This window comes from Lepeophtheirus salmonis, chromosome 12 (genome assembly GCF_016086655.4).
Source record: "Lepeophtheirus salmonis chromosome 12, UVic_Lsal_1.4, whole genome shotgun sequence".
NCBI classification, from domain to species: Eukaryota; Metazoa; Arthropoda; class Copepoda; order Siphonostomatoida; family Caligidae; genus Lepeophtheirus; species Lepeophtheirus salmonis.
The window spans coordinates 192,282-219,293 of record NC_052142.2 but is presented as its reverse complement, the minus strand read 5'-3'; the positions used below and the strand labels follow the sequence as shown (position 1 = coordinate 219,293).

General features: G+C 31.6%; 1 protein-coding gene and 1 long non-coding RNA gene across 4 annotated transcripts; one reads left to right on the top strand and one right to left on the bottom strand.

The window, feature by feature from the left end:
• Positions 1–877: 877 nt before the first annotated feature.
• On the bottom strand, positions 878–2,935 carry LOC121126851 (uncharacterized). The gene is made up of 2 exons (XR_005867241.2): positions 2,795–2,935; positions 878–2,601 (listed from the first exon to the last, which is right to left on the bottom strand). It is a non-coding gene; the product is annotated as an uncharacterized lncRNA (long non-coding RNA).
• Positions 2,598–27,012, top strand: sfl (N-deacetylase and N-sulfotransferase sfl). 3 transcript variants are annotated; one of them, XM_040722195.2, is made up of 3 exons: positions 2,598–4,978; positions 12,286–12,993; positions 26,079–27,012. In XM_040722195.2, exons 1-3 carry the CDS (start codon positions 3,356–3,358, stop codon positions 26,265–26,267), a joined length of 2,520 nt encoding a protein of 839 aa, XP_040578129.1. In that variant the 5' UTR covers positions 2,598–3,355; the 3' UTR covers positions 26,268–27,012. The 3 variants fall into 3 exon arrangements, with proteins under 3 accessions (XP_040578129.1, XP_040578130.1, XP_040578131.1); XM_040722196.2 differs by lacking the exon at positions 26,079–27,012 and adding an exon at positions 18,370–19,051; XM_040722197.2 differs by lacking the exon at positions 26,079–27,012 and adding an exon at positions 18,349–18,589.

The following is a 27,012-nucleotide window of genomic DNA, read 5'->3' as shown; positions in this document are numbered from 1 at the left end:
TCCTGGTCACAATTGTATATAGAAACTTCCACATTAGGAAAAAAGGGTGATTATCTTTTTGATTAAACTCCACGTCTGGCTTGTGTTTAGCAACCTAAAGTTATGACATATTTAACTGGATTCCAGTTTCAGAACAAGAAAATATTATTCGGATCAATCTATTATTTCAATATTATGTATTTATAATTTATTGTTATTAGTTATATGATTACAATTGTTTAATTTTGTATATTTAACATAAATGTATGATGCTATATTTTTTTATAGTGTAGATTACATTTAATTAAAGCCTTCTTTTTTAAACTTGGAACTCCAAATATATTTTGAAATACTCTACTTAGTCGTTTCATTAGCTATTATTCTGAGAATAAGGTTCATAATGAATTACAATTTCATGGAGTGTGACGTTATAAAATCTAATGTAACGGATAAAAAACATCTAAGTCAATTATACGTAGTAAATCTTCATTAAACATTTTGCTAATAAATACTTGCGTATATACTCAAAATCATAATAAAGCAGGCAGAAGATAATCACATCAGTATTTTAAACAATGATACCATATGTATTTTTTTCCCCCTTCTCCTTGCACGCGTTTTTCCCACAAAATTTTCAACTTTAGTCATGAAACAGAACAGAAAAAGAAAGGATCATAAATGAACTTCAAATAAATTATGGAAGTACATGAAAGAACCTTATACAAATAGATTTGGTAGATCAAAGAAAACGCCGTAATGCCTTACATAGTTCGATATGATTTCCCCAAAAACATCCCTCAGTCAAGTTCAATGGATGGACACTGAGATAACTCAATCCCCATCCCCCTCCTCCGAATACTCCATAAGACCGAATTAAAAAAACCAAAACATAAACATATTGATTATTAATAATGTAATTTAAATTAAGTTTCTTACTTATAAGATATGAACAAATCAAATTTTAACATATTGATGCAAATATGCATTAGGAGTTACAAAAAAATTAAACACGAAATATTGAACATGTACAAACTACAGCAATCACAAGAAATTTAATTATTAAAATATATAGCAAATGAACAAATAATACCAATATTTATGGAAAACAAAAGATTAACTAATATATAAAGCAGTTTTAATTTCCAATTCGTTTAATTTGCAATCCTTCCAAATAAAATGTTTTTGTTTTGATTCAAAGCTATCAAATAAGTTCCATGGGGAATAATATTTCAGATATACTTCTATTCCTGTTAGGATGAAAGTAATGGGTATAATTGTTATGAACATATATGCCATCAAATCCATTAAGTCATGAAACAGAACAAAAAAAAAAAAAAAAAAAAGGATCATAAATGAACTTCAAATAAATTATAGAAGTGCATGAAAGCACCTCAAACGAATTGGTTTGGTAGATATAAGAAAGCGCCGTAATGCCTTACATAGTTAGATATGATTTCCCCAAAAACACCCCTCAGTCATGTTCAATGGATGGACACTGACATAAATCAACCCCCATCCCCCTCCACCGAAAACTCCATAAGACCGAATTAAAAACACCAAAACATAAACATAATGATTATTTATAAAGTAATTTAAAATAAGTTTATTATATATAAGATATGAACAAATCAAATTTTATCATAGAAGCCGTTCTAATTTCCAATTGGTTTAATTGGCAATCTTTCCAAATAAAATGTTTTTGTTTTGATTTAAAGCTATCGAACAAGTCCAATTGGAAATAATATTTCAGATACACTTCTTCTTCTTCTTGGATAAAAGTAATGGATATCATTGTGAGGAACATGTATGACAGGAAATCCATTAAGTCATGAACCAAAAAAAAGAAAAAAAATCTTTAGCGTAAATGAACTTTAAAAAAATTATCGATATATATGAAAAAAACTCATATAGATAGATTTAGTAGATATAAGAAAAAGTCGTAATGCTTTAGATAAATAGATATGATTTTCTCCAGAAATATCCCTTAGTCAACTTCGATTTATGGTCTCCGAGAGAAATCACCCCTCCCCTCCTCTATAAGAGCATAATTGACAACTTCCTTGACCCTTCGAAGTGAAAATTAACCGAACAATTCGGAATAGTCGAGATGCTTACGCTTTACTTCGCGTCCTTACGCTTGACGTAGCAAAGTTACTATTGAAAGGTTGCGATAGTTGAATTTCAATTATCTTCTGTCGCTACCTCCGATTTCGACATGGAAAGAGAAAGTCTGGCTAGTGGCCCAACTTGTACAGGACACCCATTAATGACATTACCTGATGGCCAATGCTTTAAACAGTAATAATAAACAATTATCTGAGAGAAACTAAATGAAAAAGGTGAATTTAAGAGGTTTCGTGGATTAGGGATAATCCATATTAGTATTATTGAATTTAAATTCAAGCTTTAGCGCATTAAGAACTTAATTGAAGGGGAATTTATATATGTTAGTCTCGGTGGGAAGAAAATTAAAAGTGACAACTTGCGAAAATATGTATAACGCTGTACCATTCCTTCTCTTCAGTCTATCTGTTGCGTTTCGCTACTTCTACTTGGTTTCATGCTTTACTCCAGCTAGGTTTGTAGCCAGTGGTGGTGGGGAGTGAAGGAGTTAGTCTCATCCTAGTGAAAAGAGAAGAATAAGGGCGACTACCATTGGAACATATTCTTCCCCGAAATTTTAGATTGAATCGTTTATTTTCCCCTTTACCTTTCTTTTCCTATAAAGGGCTCTAGGGAAAGAGCGGCTAAGGGAAAAATAAACAATTCAATCAAATTGAAATCAGACAAGGAAGACCATGATCATATCACCCACCTATAACATCGTGTTATTGTTGTGTAAACTGGCTGCGTGTCCGGAGGAATATGGAGCAGCTTCTAATCAGAATTTAGAACTACTAAATTCTACCTTCCTTGCCTTGAGTGTCCACTCTTTGCCTAGAGTCCTTGAGGCAAAAAGAGAAAGATTTAATAGGGCAATAGAGTAGAGGCAAAGTGGAAATATGATTTCATAATTCTACTTTGCTAGATGCTCCACCAAAAATCGACCTTATTTTGACTTATGAAGAAAGGTTTCTTGGTCTTCGTACGTTAATTTTCTCCACAAAGAACTTTCTTGACACCATAATATATATATAGATTTAATTTTGGGAAGAGGTTTCGTGAGGGAAATAAAAGAGTCTGTAATTGATATCATTGAATTACTTGAGAGAAATAAGTTGATAAATTCTGAAAGAAAGGGAAATAAGAGAAAAAGTGGATTTGACTTTGGAGGCTGGAATCTGGAACCTTGATGTGCGGTGTGGAAGGAAAATGATTGATGGAATTGGTTTGGTGAAGAGCGTGGGATAGTGGATCGTGGACTGGAAGACTGAGCATGGGGTGTGGGACGGCGGTGATGTTTGTCGGGTGGGTGTTGGCGAGTTACCTCCTGGAAGAAGTGAGGTATCCAGGTCTAGCTCCTGTGGAAGAAGAAGGGACTTCCCTGCTGCGAAGCCATTCCTTCTGCAGCCCGAGTGGGAGTGTGGAGGGAGTGGGGGACTTGTCGGGCGTGGCACCCAGGAGGAGGAGGAGGGTTCTGATTTTGTGCCATGATTACTCTGGTGTCCAAGCATTGACTCACCTCTTGGAAGAAGTCCGTGTTCCCTACAAAGTGTGGATTTTGGGAGAGGACTCCTTGGACACCCTACCTTGGAACGAATTCGCCCTTCTTCTCTTCCAGGATTTTAAAACCTTCGTTTCTATCAACTTGTTCACTCGAAAATTGATATTTAAATATTGTTCAGAATATTCTGTCGGTATCATTGTATCCGCCACCCATCAAACGCCTCTTCCTTTAAAAATTACCAATGATTCCATTTTTCAACGTCATAATTCACTTAGAAATTTATTTATTTGTCCTCATAGTCAAATTCCTAATATTCTAAAAGTGTCTCGTACTCTCTATGAAACTCTTGATTCTTACGGGTTCTTATCATTTACTTCTCGTTTTCTCACTAAATCTACTACCCCTGTCCTTGAGGCGATGTCTGATTCCGGGCCTGTTACTATAGTTCTTCATGATAGAGGACAAGTACCAAAGATTATCTTTGCTTCAAATCCTTTGAGTCACTGGCTTTTAAAGCTACTTTTCCTAGACTCTATTACTTTTTTGAGTCATCAACTTATTAACTTAGACACTAAAAGGTGGGTTCTCATAGATGTTGACGATATTTTCGTCGGCAAAAACCGGCTTTCTCCATCTGATGTTAGAGAGCTTGTTATCTCTCAAGATAAACTTCGTAAGAATATTTATGGATTTAAATATAACCTGGGATTTTCTGGCTATTATTTCCGTAACCAAGGTTCATCTTTAATAAATAAAGAAGGTGATGCCGCCCTCATTGAAAAAAAACACCATTTTTGGTGGTTCCCCCATACATTCAGACATTTACAACCTCATATGTTCAATTCCTCACTTCAACTTGAACAGCAGATGTTTCTTAATAAGAAATTTGCGCTGGAATACAAATTGCCGGTCAATTTCCATTATGCCGTTGCTCCCCATCATTCTGGTGTTTACCCTGTTCATAAGCCATTATATGATGCTTGGAAAAATGTCTGGGGGATAGTTGTTACTTCCACAGAGGAATATCCTCACCTTAAACCATCTCGATTACGTCGTGGATTTACACATGATAAATTAAAAATTCTTCCGAGGCAAACATGTGGTCTCTTTACTAAAAACATTTATTATGAAGATTACCCTAAAAATCCTGAAGTGTTGGAAAAATCTATCAGAGGTGGAGAACTGTTTCAGACTATTTCATTTAATTCTATAAATATATTCATGACACATATGTCCAATTATGGATTTGATAGACTGGCTCCGTATACTTTTGAATCTGTATTTTCCATGTTAAAATGCTGGACTAACCTAAAATTTGTTACAGTTAATCCGGAAAAGCTAAGTGAAATTTATTTTAATATGTTTCCTGACGAGAAAGTTCCAATTTGGGGAGTGAGTAATAATATTTTATTGCATACCTTATTAATTTTTTTCTAACATTTTTTCTTACATACAATCCACATCCTAGCAATAATTAAACTATGCTATAATAGTTGTGTACTTACATGTTAGTAGTTATTTTATATTTGCCTTTATGTCGAAAAACACAATTAATTTAAATGATTTACTTTGTGGTCTACAGATTAATTGTTTAGTGTGTACTAATGATTCAAATTCATTTTTCTATATGGAAAAACTTTTACAATTAATTATAGGCAAAATTCTCCTGTTTTAAAAACATTCATCATTTTTTTATCTTGTATTGAACCTCAGAAAATCTCTTAAAATTGAATAGAAAAAAGAAACAATGATTCTTTTTTAATTTAAAGTTAATAAATTTCTTATTTAAGGTGATAAGTATTATAAGGAAATTTTACATTAAAGAAAAACACACCATTCATTTTAAAAATTCTTCTTCCGAAAGTAATCCAATTTTTAATGTATTACAATATAACTATATATAATATAACAGATTTTGTAGACCTATAAAAAATCTGAGGATTAAAATAATGTGTTATCAATAAAGGAAATAAATATTAATTAATAATTTCAACATTCAAGACTTATAAAAAATAAATAAAAAATAACAAAATCTATTTATTCTATTCTCGGATTATTTTAATTTTAGGTTCTTCAAAAACTCAAGATTATAGGTAATTAAGAATACTTATTTCGAAATTAAATATGAAAAAAGGAATGGATTTTTGAACAAGTTATTTATTTCTAAATTCAAAATTCGTGTTTTTCTTTAGTGCAAAGTTAAATATAATCGCTATCGCCTAAAATCAGAAAATTTTAAGATTATTGGGTTAAATCAAATTAACATAGACGTCATACGAAGAGCCTTCATTAGAGCAACTCATTATTGATATTTGATTAATTACATTCAAGTAAAAAGACTAAATACCAATTGACCATGACAAGATTAAAAAAATTTGGAAACACATTCTACTTCTCCTTCATAAGTAACGATTGCTGAATTAAAGTTTCCTGAAATCACTCTTGAATGTAATATTGGCACTTAATTGAAGCCTTACTTTGTTCCATATTTAGGCCTTTTGCAAAAAAAGGTGACTTCCGTTAGTTTTTCTTCAATATGTCTTAAATTATTGAAGGTAGGCCCTTGAAATGTTATAATTGCCTATTTTATAGGGTTAAAAATCTGCCAATGAATTAAATAGCTATATACAGCGAGCTACCGTTGTTTAACAACAAACTTTCAGCGCATGCACAGATTGTTAGTTGTCTTGGCAGAGGTAGCTTGAAGCGTTTGGCGGCAGTTGAAAAAAAAGCTTAAACTTAAAAGTTTATAAAAAAATAAAATCATTTTAAATGAAGTTTTTAAAGATATCGAATAAAAAATATTCATAATTTCAAACTCAAGGCCTAAAATACTTCTTTTTAAACAATATTTTTATTACTTTCACCTTGGGTATAGAAATATAAATCCTTATTTTATTACTATAAAATAAAACACTCTTAAGTTTAACTGATCTTATTTTTGGTTTTTGAATGTTTAAAAAAAATATATGACGCACGGGGTGTCACAAACGCTCGTTGCTAAATTGTTATTGTTTATATCAAGTAGTCAAGAATTTGTAAGATAACATAAAATTGAGTTTAACACATACATACTTTACTTTATCAATATATAGATTAGGAAATATAGTTTCTAACTTGCATAAGTTTTTTTGTTTTTTTTTCAAGGAAGATAAATTGATAAAAAAGAAGAGTCGGAAGGTCCCAAAAAAATAGGAGCTTTTACAGTAAAGATGTATAATGATCACTGAAATAAATAATTTATGCGTTTATAAACACATCAGTGAACACACTTTACTTATTAACAGGGATGGACAAAACGTAGAGTAACCATTTTAGAAAATAAAAACATTGTAAGGTTGTTAACATCTAAAAAACTCGCACGATAATAAATGCTTAGGATATACCAAGTTGATCAAGCTTTACTTTGAACAAATTGGATTCATTTTTTATCTAAATATTGAGAGGATTTTTTAGTAGATATTCTAATCAAAATTAGGAATGAATTACTGTTTAATTTAAAAATAAAACTGACCCCATTTAAGGTGTATTTTAGGGTCCCGACAAAATTTATGTTCTACATAAGAAATTTGCCTTATGTAATTAAATATACCCATATCGAAGCTATGATAACTAATTAAGAACTTTTATAAATGTCAACTATTTACAAATATCCGATTGAGCGTGTCCACCTGAAGTGGGTTCCATTGTACACAAATAAATTAAATTTAATCTTAAACTTCAACAAAAAAAATATTTATTAATTAAATATAGAATTTCAACAAAATTAATACAATAAATAGATGTGTGTGTGAGCTCTCTTAATCATTCATGTAGCACATGCACCCAAAAGGTGTAGTCGAGGGGATTGTCATCAGAGCTGTAAGTGACCTAAAGTGTCAAAAAAGAACTGATAAGACTAATTCATACGTGTTTTGCAATGGAGTAGAATGATTTATTTCATTGCTGGTGTGAAAAGTGGTCTATCTCCCTCAAAAAGTCCTTTTCAACCACTTTTTTGATAGCCCTGTCTGTTGTGAAACCCCGAGATCTCTTGCATGGACTTGAGGAGATCGTTTTTTTTTTTTTTTTAACTCTAACTGGTCCAGTTTTGCCTTTTTGAGAAAAGTATTTTACTCTCCAAAGTTTTGCACTTGTTGGCGGCGTAGAAGGAGGTCCTGGAGACTCCCTACTGCTTAGAGTGCGCGAATGGAAATTCGTCGATCAATTTCAAGTTTCATTTTCTCAACTTGTACGTAAGCTACAGAGGTTTTTTTAAACTAATTTTTATGGTTTAATATATCATAATATGAAATAATTTCAGTCACACAACCTTAATTAATTATTGAAATAGAAAGTGTTCAGATTTCAATGGACCACCCGGTGTATTGGTCCTTGATTTTTTTTGAAATTTAAACATCCAAAGATGAAATATTTGTAAATATTTTTTCTTTTTTTGAATGTGTAGAGTCAAAATTCATGGAATTAAGAGTAGAGTAATGATTTTATTTAAAAAAAAAACTTAACTTCATTTATATAGTATTTTTTGTATGCTAGTTTAAAGTATGTTAAATGAAACCTTATCTTTTTATTTTACTATATAAGTGAAGTTTTTATTTTTAGAAATCATATTGTTACTCCTAATTCCATGAATTTTCGATTAGTGTAAAATAAAGTACTTAAATCTTATTTTATTTGAGCAGCAATTGAAAATACACATGCCAACCCGACCCGTGGATTATGTGGGGTAAACGTCAGCACACCATTAATATATTTAATTTGTGTAATGTATATTATTCATTAAGTTGTAAATATTGTTAATAAAAAATTAGGGCGAGGAGAAGGCTGAAGTGAGGCTAGGGTATTAATAAATTAGGGCCAATGTTAATATCAGCTGCCTATTATATGATTTTGGAGTAAGAAAATGAATTAATGCTAGAAAGAAGAGAACCTTCTTAATCTAAAATAGCCTTAGTACAGGGAAAATATTATAGTTATATTTTAATTTATATATATTTATTTTATTATTCATTTTAAAATCAATATACACAAAACATACGTGAGGACAAGGTTAATAAAAATACAAGGTTATAAGATAATGTTTGTACGACTGATACTTGACTTCCACCACGCTTTTAATATTGGCGTTGTCGTAGATGAGTAGTTGCGTGTTTTCTCAAATCTGTTTTTCTTGCCCAGCGGGTGGTACAATACAGTAAATGGAAATTTCTAGCAATAATGGCGTCATAGACTATGAATGGTTGCGTGGTTTGTTAAAATCTGCCTATCTTGCCCTGCAGTATGTACAATACATCAAATTGAAAATTCTAGGAAGCACGATTACTTGATGGACTAACCTTGTATTTCTATTAACCTTGGGTTATGACTCTTATAGAAAGATATGTTGACACACCACGACTTATTAAATAATGAGCACACCCTTCAACCGTGTTTCCTTTTCTTATCTATAAGCTTAGTTTTTCTTTACGTACATCCCCTTTTTACTGATATGATTATCAAATTTATGTGAGATTGAGAGTGGTTTATCCTCTAGAGCAGTGGTATGTGCACTCAGACTATATGAAATTTGAGAACAACCCCTTTAAAGAATATTGTTCGTACGGCAAATCTCACATAAGACGTCCTAACGTTTATAAGCTTGATTTCGAGCTTCTTTTAAGCGGCAAACAGCTTTTTTAACAAGACCAAATTCTTCTACAGAAAAGCTGCCTTCAAAGGACTTTGGCTTAGCTTTTTTTAAATTACGTTTTTGGAGTATAATTTCTATTAAGAGCCATATTTCGACTTTCATTAACTAAAGAATTTTGTGAATAAATGTTTTTAATCTTATATGAATACATTGAAATTAAGGATCTTATTTGGAAGCTAATTTTTTTTTTTTTTTTGCTGCTTTATATTTGGTGTAGCTAAAATCAAAGAATAAACTGTATATTACTCCTTAAAAAGATTCGCAGTCAAAAACAAATCTATTTAAATTGATCTGTTCAATATTTTCTTTCGGAATATATAAGAAATAAGTAATGTAAGGTTAATTGAAGTCGATAATTTGACTTATTGTGCTAAGTAATTAATATGTTAGAGGGAAGGAAATTAAACCCAATGCTTCATATCCAATGTATTTGGTAAGTATTCTATTCATTTTTAGTAATCTAATTGACTGATTTATGTTTAATTTTTTAATTTTTCATGCGAGCTTGCGTTACTCAATTGTTAAATATTTCTTGAGAAAATGAATAGATAAACTGAAATAATCAATCCAAATATATATATTTTTTCTACAAATCTTAAAAAGTCGTAAAATGGCTCTGGATCGGATTTTTTAAAGGTTTTAAGACCTATTTTATGCCCATTTTAATGGTCATTTTCGTGTTCTAAGGCTTAGATAACAATAATAATTGTGGATTTCAACCTGTGTGTGCTCCAAAATCTTATTTTTTTGTTAAGTGTAATTGTAATATGGTGGCCAGAGATTATATTGTTAATGGTCGACAAAAATTAATTAAGTTCACTCTAGTTTATATACTTACTACGCTATAAAGTGTACCTAAATTGTACAGGGAAATAATAGTGACTGAACTGACTGGTTACCTTACTTGATTTTAGGAAAAAATGGCCAGATTAAAAAAAAAAAAGTGTTTAAATGGAAAAAATGACAAGATTCTTTTAAACTGATATAATATTTATCACCAATATAATATATAATAAGAGAAAAGAAAAATAAACAAACCCGACAGTGGTTCCAATGGAAAGAAGGTTAATCACTTAATTCTTCGTTATTAATTATAATATCATTACACATAATGGACTATTCATATTGGACAAGAATCTTGGATTGACAGACAAGCATTTGCAAAATACTAGGTAAGAGTAGCGATTTCCACTTTGTTATGATCCAGGATGCGTCATAATAATATGTGGTTAGCTGTGGAGCGACAAATCATTGAGAGGATTCGGACAGGTAGTCGAAGGTCGAATCGTTGGAGAGAGCTAAACAAATAGCTACGAAATCCAAGATAAGGTGGAGAGGTGTCCGTCGGATATCTTGGTGCCAGGGGATGATGACTACAAAGTTCGAAATGGGTGATCCCGAGAACAGCCACCCTAATAATCACATTTCTTGTAGTAATTGAAATTCAAGCATCCCCTGTTGAGGATTAAGTATCTTGAATCCCTTCTTTTGTACTAATTCTTAGAGAAAATGGATATATTTCTGTCTTTAATTAATGAAGATCGATCTAAGCATATGAAAAACACTTCTAAGTTAAAAATATGTCGCTTTATTTATCCAATTGTTAATGTTGATATGTTTCAACATTAAAATAATAACTAATATATCATATTCAAGGTTTGATAATCCTAAGTAAACATATTCACTTTATCACAAATTGATAGATGTAACTTCAAAAAAAAATTTAATTATTTTTTTCCATGGAATAAAATCTAAATTACTTGAAAGTTACGCATTTTTTAAACATCCATAAGCCGAAAATAACGATTGAAATTACTAATTTGAGGATATATATTTTATTCATAAAACTAACTTTTTAAGGGCCTTTGAAAAAATATTAGTGTATTTATGATCACCAGAAGTGGAATTTTTCCTGACACCCCTTACTTACTAGCTTTGCATCAAGCACAAAAAGAGCGTGTTTTATATTCATTTCAGTTTTGCTTATTTTACCTATGATTCAAGTAAGAATCTGTAACTAATGCTATGGGTTTAAATGAACTTTGCAGAACTACTGCATGTATATAGTAATAACATTTTTTTTTTTTTTTGAAATTGGTTTCAATATAATCCAAAACAAGAAAATATGTATTCTTGAAATTTTGCCCAGATATTCTGCAGAACATTCGCCTGAAATTATGGTTATATTACATAAACTTATTTGTTACAACCTCATAAAAATTGACTTAGTGAAATTAAATATATATATCTAAGAGTGGTTACCAATCTACTGTACTTGTACACGTCTAATTGTACATATGGGTATATATAACTAAAACCAGGAAAAGAATTGCTCAAACAAAAATATCATTTATATATATAGACACTTCAACGCGTACACGCACAATATATTTGGTAACCCGCCTATAGCTGCAATACATTATTTGAAATTTTCAATATTTATTTCGGAATTTCGTATGGAACAAAAATAAAAATTTCCTATTATTTTATCAACTGTCCAGTAGTTAAAAAAGGTTTTTTAAGGTATCATAATTTTTTTTTGCATTTTTTTAACCACACATACTAAACATGTATTTAAATTATTTTAACATTTGATTTAATACCCGAGAATTATACATAGGGGGAAAATAATAAAAAATATACAGTGAAATTTATTAATTATCCCTTATTCATTCGTTACTAGAGGTAGCAAAAGACAGCCTCCATATTTTTTTAATTTAAGCACTTCTATTTTCTTTTCTTATTTAATATGACGTACCAAGATCAAGGACAAATCCGTTTCTAAATATTGTTTTTTTCTGATCATGTAGTCATCATTTCTAAAATATTCGCCCTACATCCAAAAATGGCCGTTGACAAATTTTAATATTGATTAAAATAAATAAGTTTTTGTATTTATAAGTTTTTCTTTTGAATAATATTTAAAATAGTATATTACTTAAGATACAAAGTTATAGCTTTTTCGTGTTATTAAAGTTTCTAAGTCTTTTTTTTTTTTTTTGCTTTGTAGAATCCTTGTTATGACAGTCGCCTTAAAGAAATCTGGTCGAAAAATAAAAATTGTAAGAGGCTACCTAATTTTCTTGTGATTGGACCGCAAAAAACTGGAACAACGGCTTTATATAATTTCCTAAAAATTCATCCTTCAATAATTTCTAACAATCATCACTCCAAATATTTTGAAGAAGTACAATTTTTCAGTAGTAGCGATTATCTTAAAGGTATCGATTGGTACATGAGTTTTTTCCCGGATAATGTGAAAATTAATGATACACTTGTGTTCGAGAAATCGGCAACTTATTTTGATAAAGGGATAGTACCATTACGAGTTTCCAATTTGCTTCCAGAAGCATCTTTAATATCAATAATTATATCACCCATCAAAAGAGCTTATAGTTGGTATTATCATTCCCGTGCTCATAAAGATCCTGCAGCTATAAGTAATAGCTTTTTTGATATTATATCAGCTAATTCTACATCTTCTAAAGTCGTGAGAGTTCTACAATCACGATGTCTTGAGCCAGGAAAATATTTTCTTCATTTTGAAAGATGGATGCACTACTTTAAGTCACGAAAAATATTAATAATTGATGGGGAGAAATTAAGATATACCCCTGCAAATGTGATGGAAGAAATTCAGAAATTCTTAAATATTAGACATATTATAAACTATGAAGAAGAATTGGTTTTCGACCCAATTAAAGGTTTCTTTTGTCAGGTATTTTAATAAACTTAATTAATATTGAATTACACTATGCAACAGCATTTTTGTCCCACCGGCAAAAATCCTTATTCATTATTATTATTTAGCTGTAGAACACAAAGAGAACCGTTAACACCTATAACCGCAATAGGTTTTGCCTTTAGAGCATTTAAAAAATTCAAGTTTTTAGGAAATGCCACATTTCCAATTGAAATAACTATATACAGGGTGACACATAAGTCTTTGAACAACTTCAGCAGCCAGGAAAGTACACAAATATTTATTTCTCGTAACATTTTTTTATAGCATTTCAATCTACGTAAAATATCCTTCTAAATGAGTTCCAGTTCATTCCACATGGCACATGGCTTCAGAACTACTTTATACGCTGTGCCGATGGTCTCCTCCCACAAGATGTCCCATGCCGACACTATGGCGGACTTAAAGTGAACGAAGCTATGGTATGCAGTTATATAAACCTCCCTCTCGAGAAAGGACTACATGGAGAATACCATTACCTTGAGATCTGGGCAGGAAAGGGGCCACATGTTGCTCCAAAAGTGCCGGAAAGTGGCTTGGCATCACTCTTGCTCAGATTTTTTTTTAGTATTTGAAGGTGCTCCGTTCTGCCAGAAGCATTAAGACCCTTCCCAGTGCAGTTCCTGGATCCGGGGAAGTACTTGGGACTGTGAAATGTCCAGATATACATGTTGATTTACCATCACATCCTCTGGAATGGAAGGTTAAAAGTATCTTTATCGGGCAGGATGTGACGCCCGCTGGACCATCAGTGAGGCCTGATTTTGACCCTAAACACGCTGCGCTTGTTCAAGGGAATGTCCTCGATGCTTCGGTTGTTGAAAGACAGCTCCATGGAGAAGATCTCGTCAGTCCAAATGATTGAACCATTCGTACAAAAATTGAATAATTTCAGAAGCAACTTCTCCCGTGCCAGCTTCTTTACCATTGTAGCCTCACTGAGAAACTGCTGCTTTTGTAGACAATTCGGTTTCATCCTCAGGACCTCCCTGGTAATGATGCTACTGCTGTTCCCTTCCAAATTAACCGAAATGATGGTTTCCTTCGGGTTCATGATGTCGTTGTTAGAATCTCAAAATCACGTTTTAGAGTGTTTTTTTTAAACAACAAACAGAAGGAAGTTGCGTGAATCATATGCGACAAATGGAATTTATTAATATACACCCGTCTCGGTGAAATATGAAATTGAAGTTGCTGTTCTAATACTTATGGATATATGAAAATCAAAGTTAATAATAAATTGATACAAACATTTGGGCGTTTAAAAAGTAAATTATTTATTACTTTATCTTGACTACAATTAATAAGAAAAGTCCATATAAATAATTGAGTAAGATGATGAAGCTAGTATCTTTTTTATTTTTTCTTCAAATGGTTTATATCACAGTTATATTTAAAGTAATAGAATAGAACTAATATTTCAATTGTGATTACACCGAACGTGTATTTAAATACGGGTTAGTTATCTCGAATATAAGGTGGCGTATTAAATGATTCAAAGGAAAAATGTTAACTAAGAGAAGTACATAAATATATAAAAAATATTGAGTCCATTCTTGAAGCAATACAAACTTTGACTCCAATTAGTTAACTTTGATTTTTATCGATATAGTTATTTCCCGTCGAAATATGGCAATGAATAGTAGTTATACACTAACAACTTTTTTAAATGTATCTTAAGGCTAAACCTATAAAGATTGAAGGTTTGATGGACATTTTCTTGTTCTATGGCTTAAATAACAATAATAACGTGGGTTGTAGCCGACAAGTACTATAAGACCTGAATTTTGTTACATAGTGTTATGAATTGTAAAAAAGTTAGAAATTTAATTAACAATAATTGCATCTCAGTTTTTTTCTTTATTAGATTACACAAGTCAACAAAAATTTACTTTATAAAAATCTTTTTCCATATTTAATTCTCTCAGTACTTTACGATCGAAATACAAATAATAAGTTTTTTTATTTATCTTGTTTTTAAGAATTTCGGAATTGAATTTTTTGAGTTTGATTTTCTTATATGTTCGAGCCTACTTAAAAAAACAATAATCCACATTATAATTAGTTTATTCCTTGTAAAATATTATGCTGATTTCAAACATGTGGTTATATTTTATATTCAAACATCCATTCCTGACGAAATTCAATTTAAATACCATATTCTAAGGGTTTTGTTTGAAAATGAATAGTACCTTGGTTTTTCAATTTTTTCCTTTCTTTACACCTAAAAAACTTATTTGAAGCATAAATAAATAAGCTTTCTTTTACAAAAGAATATTTGATTTTAGAAGGTATAGCTTAATAGTTGTATCAATTCGACTTTACTTTTACGGGTCAAAAATTAATTAAGGTTGTTGCTGAAATTCTTAGAATTTCGTGGTAATGAATTATATTGTTTAAAAAAGAAGATATATAAAAGCAAATATTAATCGGTAAAAAATATACTTTTATATATTATTTCATTAAGCCCTTATTGATGATGTAATCTATAAATTTAAAAATTAGTTAATATTGCAGCTGAACTACACATTCTAGAACCAAAAACTCTTTTGTAAATTAAATCCATCTTATTTACCCTTACAATTGAAAACCGAGGTAACTATTCTTTTTCAAGCAAAACTCTAAAAATAGGGTAGTTTTTTAACTTTTAGACTACATTTTCTCAGGATTGAATGATATTCAGATTGATTATAAGCGCATATTACAAATACACATAAATTTTGCAAGGAATAAGTTCACTTATATGCTAGTTATAGTTGTTGTTTTTTTTATTATTTTTTTCTAAGATTGGGTAAAACCTATTAAAAGGTAAAATACAAAAACAAAATTATATCGAAAATTTTCAAAACTAGATTTGATCTAGAAAAACTAGCTACCGATTCGTCATTAGCATGTCAATTACTATTAGAATTGAATATGAAATTTAAAAGATTTGTTTTCTGTTGACTTTTGTTATTATTAAAGTATAATAATAGTATAGTAGTTTTTTTTAAAATTGTATATATTTTCCCTTGTTACAAGAGTGCCTTTTTCTTGTCCTTGAGAAAAAAATAATAATTTAATCTGTTTTAAAGTGAGTTTGTAATCAAGAATAAGGATTTAAAATCATTTTACTATTTGAAGATCATAAAAAAATAGCCAATATATGTAACCAAACAGGTTCGTTTTGGTCATTATGAATTGTTTCAGAACACCTTGAGTAAATATATTTTTAGTAGGTTAGATCGGCCTTAAAAAAACTAAAAAGACTGCAGTCTCATTAGTCCGGTACTAATAAAAAAATCCGTTCTAGGACCGGTCCTTATCAGGTATTTATGGAAACTGCAACAGCTGAAATTACATAGTTGCTACAGACTACGCCATTTTAATGGATGAAGTTTCATCATAATTCATATCTTCTTTCAAAAAGATAAGATACCTGAAATTAAAAGTAGGAAGTGTACCGTCATTACTTTCTTAGATCTTATGTTCTTCAATCCTAGCTAGGAGTGGAGAAAATAAAAAGATAGCTAGGACCGTAGGACTGAATGACTGAGGTATTGGTCCTTAGGAGCGTTGATAGGTAAAGCAGATCAGGCTGATAAGGAAATCATTCTTTGGACTGATCCAATTATATTCTTAGTCATATATTATAGGTAAAGTTGATAATATTGTAGAAAAAAACGCGTGCAAGGAGAAGGGGGGAGGAAGACATATGGTATCATTGTTTAAAATACTGATGTGATTATGAGCTGCCTGCTTTATTATGATTTTTGAGGGTAACACAAAAGTGTTTACTAGCAAAATGTTTAATGAAGATATACAGGGTGTCCACAATAAATTGGAACTATCTTAAAATTCAACCTGCTTGATAAAAATTGAATTTGGAGTGTATTAGTTAATATGAAAAAGTTACATATGATATTAAACAATAAATTTATTCAACATGTCCTCCGTCAGCAGCCACCATCTTCTCCATCCTGCCCCTAAAGGATTTGCATGCCCTGATGACTTCCACCAAATCGACAGCATTCCACTCCCTCGTAATGGAGCCCTTCAGGGCCGCGATGCTCTTGTGACTGACCTTGCACACCCCCTCTCCAACTTCCCCTACCAGTAGTAATTACGCAGATTGAGGTCGGGTGAGTTGGAGGGCCAGGTGTTGCAATCCCAGAAAAGTGATGTCGTGGGATGCCGCTGAGTCTTGTTGGAATATGAACTCCCTCCCAGCGGCCGTATCCTTCATCCAGGGGATGACGAACTCCTCCATGACTTCGCAGTACCTTATCGCGTAAACCCTTTCCTTGGGATTGAAGAAGAAAGGAGGCATCACCTCACCGGTGCTGCAGATAACACTCCAGGGTCATCACGGAGGCTGGGAACTTTGTGGTGAAGACCACAGGGACCTCTTCTCTCTCTTTGGCAAGCCACCTGTCATTCTGGACGTTGTAGCTTCTGTCGACAATCCAGTTCTTCTCGTCAGATAAGAAGATGATTTTACCGTTGGTGAGCCTGCTGGCCTTCATGGATGCCGTGAGGATGTGTTGTTTGGCCATTCGGTATGACCTGTACCCGGGTCCTCATTCACAGCCTTGGAGACCAGCTGCTTGCTCACTCCACGGTTCTTGGCCAACCTGGACAAGGAACTCCCCGATGGACTTCTGGAGTCCTTCAAGAAAGCGGGAGTGCGGATTCGGTCACTTCTTATGTTGTGGGCCCTGCGGCCCTCAACCTCCGAGGCATTGAAGACCTGGTACACCGTGGCCTTGGGGTAGTTATGAAGCTTGTAGGTAGCAGAAGGCTTGTGTCCCGCGCGAGCCAATTCGAGGATGGCGTCTCTCCTTGTTTGTTCCATGATGACTATCGTTTGTTGTCAGAACAATTGTGGTGGAAGTTTATAGTTATTGTTCACGCAACCTTTTATATTAGTATGATTTATACCCGAATATCCCCATTATGGATCTGGATGAAGTTTAAAGTAGTTCCAATTTATCGTGGACGCCCTGTACTACGTATAATTGACTTCGACGTTTTTTATCCGTTATAGTAGATTTGTAAACGTCACCTCCCTGACATTGTAATTCATTATGAACCTTATTCTCAGAATAATAGCTAATGATACGACAAAGTAGAGTATTTCGAAATATATTGGAAGATCTAAGTTTAAAAAAAAAGCTTAAATTAAATAAAATCTATATACTAAAAAATAAACCATCATACCTTTTATGTTAAATATATAAAATTAAACAATGAGAATCATATAACTAATAATAACTTTAAATTATAAATACAGAATATTGAAATAATTGATTTATCCAAATAATATTTTCTTGTTCTGACATTGGAATCCAGTTAAATATGTCATAACTTTAGGTTGCAAAACTCAAGTGAGGCGTGGAGTTTAATCAAAAAGATAATCACCCCTCTTCATCATGTGGAAGTTGCTATATACAATTGCGCGCAGGATAGATATATCTCTACCGATCCGATTGAACTAATCCTTAATCCTTAAGTAAATGTCAAAATCATAAAGTTAGACAATAAAAAAAATATTAGAAATAAATCCCTCTTAAAGATTTAGAGCAAAAGCTAATTATGTAATAATGTCCGGCGATATTACTCCTTATTAAGAGCATCAAAAAATATTTTTTCCCCGTTATTTATGCTTATATAACAACATACTATTATCATGAAGGTTATACACAATTGCTAATTATAATGCTACACCCAGTGTAACTACCCCCGTTGTTGTGACCATTTAAGCAGTTGTTTTTTCCTTTTATGAGTTTTCTCAACACCATTTCTTGGAGCCTATCAACCATAGCTAAGCCTCAAGTGATAAAAAAGTAACATTTATTGACTATGTAATATTGGAAAACCTAATTATCATACCCAAGTCTTTAAGTGAAGAAACTAGTTTCAGACAAACTAGTTACGAGCCATCCAAAGCTACTACCCCCGTTGTTGTGAAAATTTAAGCAGTTGTTTTTGTAATTTAATGAGTTGTGTATCATAATTCTTGATATGTTTAGCTAAAATAGAATCATATTTTATAGTTAGATTTAAAAAAAATTGAATACTTACTGTGAGATGGTACAAAATTCAGAGTTCCATTTCAAAATTAGTAAATATTTTATACTTTTTACTGATAACTTGATTGTCATTTGGTGTGGATAACTCAAAACATTTTTATATGTATTTATATAAATGACATCAGTACCAACATCCTCCATTAATATAATGATGGTTCCTCGGGAAGGGATAGGTTTACCCGTGTATTTCTCCATAAATTTTTTGAACGTAGATGATTGGCAATGGATAAGGGTATATACATGCAATAAACATCTTTGTGAGATCAAAGTTAAAGTCTTACTTGATGTATTCATCATTAACTTGATTTTTTAGATGAATATCCATGCGCTTGATATGAGATGAGGATAATGAGTGGCGTTTAATTCTAGACAGGGGACAAAAGGCACATTTATATCGACAAATCCGACAAGCCATCTGTTTCTCATCCAGTAAGAATTTTCCAAATTCCTGGGCCTCCATTTTTATAAATCATGACAGAAGGCGACGTTTTTTTAGACACTTTATTCAGTTCTCTATCGACTATCAGCATCTAATATTATATTAATATTGAATAATAAAGGTGGGAATGATAACGTTCTTGATTGATAGAAGGAGATGTATATATATTATTTGATCAATGATGCCATGCGTATTTATTTATTTCTCCTCGCACGCTTTTCTATTCTTACCAAAATTATCACCCTTAGGTAGAGATGGGCATCGATTGAGTGCGTGTAAAAAGTGGGAGCGAGACATATAGTACTGTTGGTTAAAGTTACGTTTTTGGAGTATAGAATATCACGTGATTCTACTATAGAAATAAGCATATTCCTTATTTCAAATTACACTTGAACACTTAATATAAAATGTAGTCGAAATTTTGAAATTTATATATTAAATCTCTTAAACGTAATAATATCTCCTAAATTTCTTCCCTTAAAGTCGCTAATATGATATATATTATACAATGAGTAATCAAAAACTAATGGCTAACAGTTAGAAATAAAATCCGTCTTCATTCCTTATCTACATGTTCGAGTCCATGGAGCATGCCCAAGTGTTTAACCGAAGAAACGGATGTTAGACAATCACACATCACACCATTTGAAGCTAAGACCTACTTTGACACCATTCAACAGTTCTCCATTGTTCGTAAATCCAGATACAACTGAACTTACGACTGCGAAAATCAAGGCTTGTATTTTTGATGAAACGAAAATACGAAAACTTTTCAGATATGTTTTCCAACAGAAAGGACCAAAGCCAGATAGAGGAAATTGAAGAAAGATACTTCTAACTTGATTATCCATGTCAAGAGAGCAGATTCGAATCCTTCCTTGCCAAGGAGATTAAAAGATTGCGGCATTTGAAGAGATCCATTCATGATAAGTTCAGAATTTGAATAAAGGAGTATTGGATGGACGATGAGAACTCTTGCTGTTCCTCACTTGGTCTTTCAGTGTATTATTCTGTCTTTATTATGGTAGTTCTTATAGCAATATATGATTATTCTAGAGAAGATTTGGAGGAATTTATGTTTTATTAACATAGAAGCAATGCTTCACGAGATCGGAAGTCTATCACATACCTTTATGGAAGGGGCATCTGCATTATGAACTATTTTTCCTTTACAAAATGAGATCCACCGAGTAAGACACACAAAGACGAGATCCTTTAAAGAGAACATGAAGAGAGATCAGAAGGCTTGTTGCTAGGATATCCAAATGGAAAAAATATGCATTCCCAGGGAAAATGGATAGATGGAGATACAATTAAATGCAATCCAGGTGGAGGGGAACTTTTTAATGCATTTGACTAATAAATATCCCCCCGGCAAACTATAGTCTTTATTAGAGGGAGATGTTGTACAACAAATAATTAAATAATGAAGGACCAGCTGAGGGATTTGAGTATTAATTAAACTTAAATTAACTAAAGCCGATAATTTGCTGAAAGTTGCTCCAGCATGGCAAAATATTTATTGGAAAAATACAAATTTATGTGACGGTATTTGCAGAAGGTATCGCCAATTTTATTATATAAACTTTGATCTTGCTCTTAACCACTGTCCTGGACAGGATTTGAAGTATGAAGCTTCTTTTGTCGATTTCAAAGAAATAAGTTATACGTTTAACCATAAATTTATAATCCAACAATGATTAAAACATGGATTCCCGAACATTTTTCCGGACATGATATCTTCCATTTTACGCTCTTAATTATGGAGGATTTACCTAGAGGGATTATATTCATCGGGGTGCTCGTTAAGGCCATTTTTTTCCTCCTTCCCTTTTCATTCTTTCCATAAACGACCTACAAGAACAAAATCAATATGAAAACGGTTATTATAGTCCTAAAAATTGGAATCATTAGGTTTTAAAATGTCTCATGTATGCCGATGCCCTTACAGGCTCTGCGGTTAGTATGCTTCAAATCTTAAATATATCAATGGATTTAATCTAATGATTCAAAAAAACTTCGGGTCTTTCCATCAACGTCAGGAAAACCAAAGCCCTTACTAAGATTTGAAGTTTTCAATACAAACACCGTTGCTACATAATTTATAAAATAAGAATCATTGAGACACTCTATCAATGCACTATATTATTCAAAAATACTATTATGACGTGTTTGAATATTTGGATACTAATATATATCCAAAGATATTTCACCTCCTAATGTTTCTAATTCGGGGGAAATTTGTGAGCAAATATAGGGAGATTAGAGAGAATCTAGTTTGAGGAATTTATAGATTGCTAGAAACGATTTTTATTAAGTGTTGGTGTCGTGTCTGACTACACGTTAAGTTTTTGGGGAAGTCCTTGAACTTTTCATTGATATAGATAATACTGAACTGTATGGAGAGGAAAGTTAAAGATCACTTTCAGCTAGTAACTGCTGATATGTTTTTTTTTATTCCCTTGAAATTGTGAATCTCATTGTAGCGAAATAGAATTGCGTGGGTATCGATAATACACCATGTCATTCCACTTATATGCCTAACGAACCCATTTATTTCAACAGAAGACTCAGTAGCTAAAATGAGTTAATTCGAGATTGCTTAATCACTTTGGTTGGACAGTTCCAGTTTGTTCATATTGGGACCCTGAATGCAAGGGCTCGACTCCTTATTTTGTTAACAAAAGAAGCCTCAATGGTCCATGGTCCTCCAACACTTATGTACATCGCTTGGGTCACTTGACGAATGAGGATGTATTTCGTGCTTTGATGGAAAGCAATGCTGAGGGAAGACCTACTAATATAGCTATTAGTAGGTTGATGAGACTCAAGACGAACAAAGACACTCATTTGTAGACCCCTGAGTTAATCTAAAAACCCGTTTAACTGACCATCACCAAAAATTGATTTTCTATTTACTTGCCACGTCGTCGCAAATATCGATAGGATTCTGAACAGTGGACTTGTCATTATTGCAGTTACATCGTTTCCCTTCTTTCTCTACTGTCTCTGTGTGATCTCTAGTGATGAAGATCCTCTAAAATTTTTAGCTCCCCCGTTTATTTGGAAATGGTATTCTGAGGAATGATTTTTTTTTTTCATCAGGTGCTGTCAATATTATTTAACTCCCCAGTAGTGTATTTTCTTTTCTGCTACATTCAATTATATTCAAAACCTGATTGAACATTCGTAAGTGATAATAAAAGATGGGTAGTAATCTTTAGGATTTGTTGCGGAGTTATGATTGTAAGTTAGTTGTTAGTCCTTGTTAAACTCCTAATAGAATTGAGGATCGACATCATTGTCACTCTTGCTAATGTACTTGTTGATTTTCTTCTCTTTATATTCATATTATAAATTTGTCTTAGCTATTAACTTAAAATAAAAAGATTACTAAAAAAGTTAGGTTACATTTATTAGTAACTGATAAAATATGTATGGTGAATTGACTAATGACAAGTCATACATCCTCTTCGAGACACTGCAATTCTAATGGAATAAAATAAAAGACATGATGTGACATATGTAAATATAATTAAGTAAAATATTAAGTGTTATCCGAGCATGAATATTATACATAAGCTACAATTATAACATTTAAATATATTAAAAATAACATCCAGTATTGTTTGAGTAAATGGAGGAACAAATTATAAATATAAGTGTTTTTCATTTTCTAAGATTGATCTTCATTAATTAAAGACAAAAAAGAGACCCGATATACTTTATTCTAAGCAAGAGAAGCTCGAATTCCAATGTCTACGGTAGTGTAATAGGATAAAATTTAGCCGAAGAAAAAATTCAAACACAACTGAGCTTCATACTAGAGTAGAGTCGACTCTTACCTTTTGGAGAAATCTCCCCATCCCTATAGTACAATGAATATATTCAACGGTTGAAACTATGACGGGATACATTCAGATTAAGATAAGATGCTAGAAGTGAAATATGTATTTAATAATTTGTTAATTAAATATTACAACAATTTTACTTAGACAATTTTTAAAGCCTAAGATCATTCCTGAATGCCTGAAGAATTGGACTTTTTGTTATCCGAGAATTAGGACAAAAGGAAGATACTTTTAACTTCTTCTTTCATTTCAAAAGATGGTCTTAGTCTTATTTGGAACTCCGTATTCTAAGACGGACAACGTGATGAAAGTTCATCCGAGAAAAACAATAAGGCTTCATAAGAGAGTAGAGGGGACTCCTTCATTCGGAAAAGGGATTCCAGGATAGAAACTATGAAGAGATCCATTCATGATGAGTAGAGACTTCTAATATTCAAAATATACCTAATACTAATTATTTTATTTGAATTCGTGCGAAGCGTTGGTATTAATTAAGTTATAATTTCATTTATTACGGGATATGATGCCATTATGGGGACATTGGACTCGTACAAAATATAAGATAATGTTACATATTTGCTAGTATACCCCCCTAAAAAATGGGATCACTGAAAAAATACCAAATCGTACTTAAGTCCTTGGAGATCCTGATTTTTAGAATAAAAGATAGAATATTTTTCTATAATATTAGCTATGTTATCTTTATCAATATGAATTATGAATAAGTTTCAATGGTCTCATGAAGAGTTTCGTTTTTCATCATTTTTCAGCCTAAAAATGGAAATATGTCGAGTCCAGAAGAGAATACCGAATCAATAAAAACACTTTTATAATCATAAAAGACCTTCTTACATCAGTTATTTTAATCGTACTTCAATTTGGTGATTGTCTTAATGATGAAAAACGTCTCTGAAGAATAATAGTCTCGAATTAGTATAATCTCAAATATTTCTGAAACCTGACGACCCGGAGAAAAACTCAGATCAGTTTTGGATTTTGCGCTGAAAGACAAATTATATTCTTGGGTTAATTTCATTAGTGGTCATTTTGACACTCTTATTGGTCTCCTGTGTTATTTTATTACAATATTTATAAAATTATAAGACTCAAGTAACAAATTCTCATGATCATTAATTATATCTGGTATTTAATAATTTTTTATCATTATTTATAAAAGTAATAAATAGTTAAATATTAATTATAAATAATAATACAGAAGGATTGTAATTGCAAATGAAGCATTATTTTTCGGATGCCGATTCCTAAAAAACACCAGATTCTCCGATTCAGATTAATCTTCCCATAACAATTCTAAACATTAAGGAGAAAGAACATTGACCATTGTCAATGTTATTTTCCGCTCCCTCCTTGGCCTGAGCAATGCTTGGTAAACTTTATTATAATTTAAGAGTTGGGATTTTGGTTGTTTGTACCTGAATTTATGTTTTTTATTTTCCAATGCTATTATCATTATTCGTGAATAGAGTATAAAGTAATTAATTGTGCGTGAAAGACGAAAAGTAACACTGAGGATTTGTTGTAGAGTTATAAGAGTTAGAGTACAATTATAACTCAGCTACATATCATCAAAGTTACTTTCCTTCTTTTAGAGGCACATACAAATGTTCAATCAGTATTAGAATATAATTGAATTTTGTAGAAAATGAATTCACTACTAAGGAGTTAAATACTAATGACACCAGCTAAGGAAAATAAAATTTATTGGTCTATTACCAACTCAAAAACAAAAAACAAAACGGAGCAGCTAAAAAATACCCCCGATTTTCAAACTTCTAATGTTACACTAATAGATGGTTTTCCCATGCTTGGACTGGTTCATATTTTTTCTTTCTTGCAAGTTTTTTCTTTTGGTGTATTACAGATAAAGTCAGTTTATCATTTAAATTATAAATTATATTCATTATTAACATTTACTTCTTCATATTATAATAGACTGCATTTCATTTCTTTTTCAAATCGGAATTTTTCCAAAATATATTTGTTTATCCTCTCCATACAAAAAAATATCATCAAACTTTTTTTTGAGTTGCTTGAAAAATTGTCATAATTTTTAGTCAGTTTAACCTGTATGCATTATTTCATAATGGAAATAAGTAGTGTTGTGTCGGTCCTTATTTAGGACTGAAGACTACATTCTTGTCCAGTTCAGTCTTTTTCTGATTCGGTTCAGTCCTAAAACGTATAAAGTTCAGTTCTTGATGACGTCACTCAACTTTATTTATTTCTTTTATTTAAATGAGTTCTAGCAATGATAGCTCAAAGGACCGGTCCCACGGACTGATAGGATCAGAACTAAGACTGGAATGTATCTAATGAATAAAGACTGACACAACATTAGGAATTAGGAATTTTGATTAGGAAATAAATAAAATTAAGTTAATTAGATACATATCTAACGATACTTCTAATTTCATTCCCATCTGTGAAATTGGGTGTTTCGAATCTTTATAAAAATAACCTTCAAAGAAAAGTATTTATGTGGCAAAATAATATCAGCTTTTTTATTTCCTTCCATTTTAAGAGTCAAACATCATCAGCTGATTGTTGTTTCTCAAGGTTACCTTAATTTTGATGACATCACTGTTACTATCTCTTTTTTTAAGTATCTACTCATTATGCACATTTATTAACATAGCTATGTAACATAAAACTGTTTATAAACTGATTTTATTTTTGTAGGTTTCGAGTGTTAAACATTCTAAGTGTCTTGGTAAGGGCAAAGGTCGCAATTATCCACCATTAAGTTCCAGAAGTCAAACATTTTTGAAACGATATTATTATTCTCATAATGAAGAGTTGGTGAAGTTATTGAATCGACTTGGCTATGCAATTCCTCTCTGGTTACAAGAAGATTTAATACTTAACTAAAAGTAAACAATAGATATATTATCCACTTCAAAGCTGATATGATAATTTATAATTGTATATTGTTTGTATGTATGTTTATACGATTAATTTATTTAATTATATTAATCTAATTATAAAAATTGTTTATTATTCAGAATGATGGTTATGTCTTTTTGTTGTATACCTTATGTCGAATCTATTGTATGATATATTAAAATTGAATAGTGCATATTTTAGTCTGATAATATTAAAGAACTCTCAATATTTTTAAACTTTCTCAAGTTTCCTTCATTAGTGAATTCGACAAGCATTGTGCCTAGCACCCGTTTGCTCGAAACACCCTCAGGATATTTTACCTCTGAATTGACTGATAAGTTTTTGTTATGATCTTTAAGAGTACACTTGCACACGATTAGGCATTCCCTTTCTTTAGAAGGACATGGTCTTCCACATTGATGCGCTTCGAAGCCACATTGTATAGATATTAATTCTCTCTTTCTCATCTTTGGTTTTTCTTGACTCTGATTTCCTTTTTTATTATTATTACGTTTGTTACATATATTTTGAACATATCTAATTCTAATATTTTATAAAAATACAATTTCCAATTATAAACTATAGTCGTTAAAAATTTTTTTAAGAAGTCCTCATTTACATACATTTTTACGAAATATACGTAAAAAGGAAGAACACTTGAGAAAGTTTAAAAATATTGAGAGTTCTTTAATATTATCAGACTAGAATAACTCTGGAAACTTTGATGAAA

Excerpts from the sequence above, each read along its gene's own strand:
- sfl (XM_040722195.2), top strand. The coding sequence starts at position 3,356 with ATGGGGTGTGGGACGGCGGTGATGTTTGTCGGGTGGGTGTTGGCGAGT. Across the intron at positions 4,979-12,285 it reads AGAAAGTTCCAATTTGGGGA|AATCCTTGTTATGACAGTCG; the intron begins GTGAGTAATAAT and ends TTTGCTTTGTAG. Across the intron at positions 12,994-26,078 it reads TTAAAGGTTTCTTTTGTCAG|GTTTCGAGTGTTAAACATTC; the intron begins GTATTTTAATAA and ends TTATTTTTGTAG.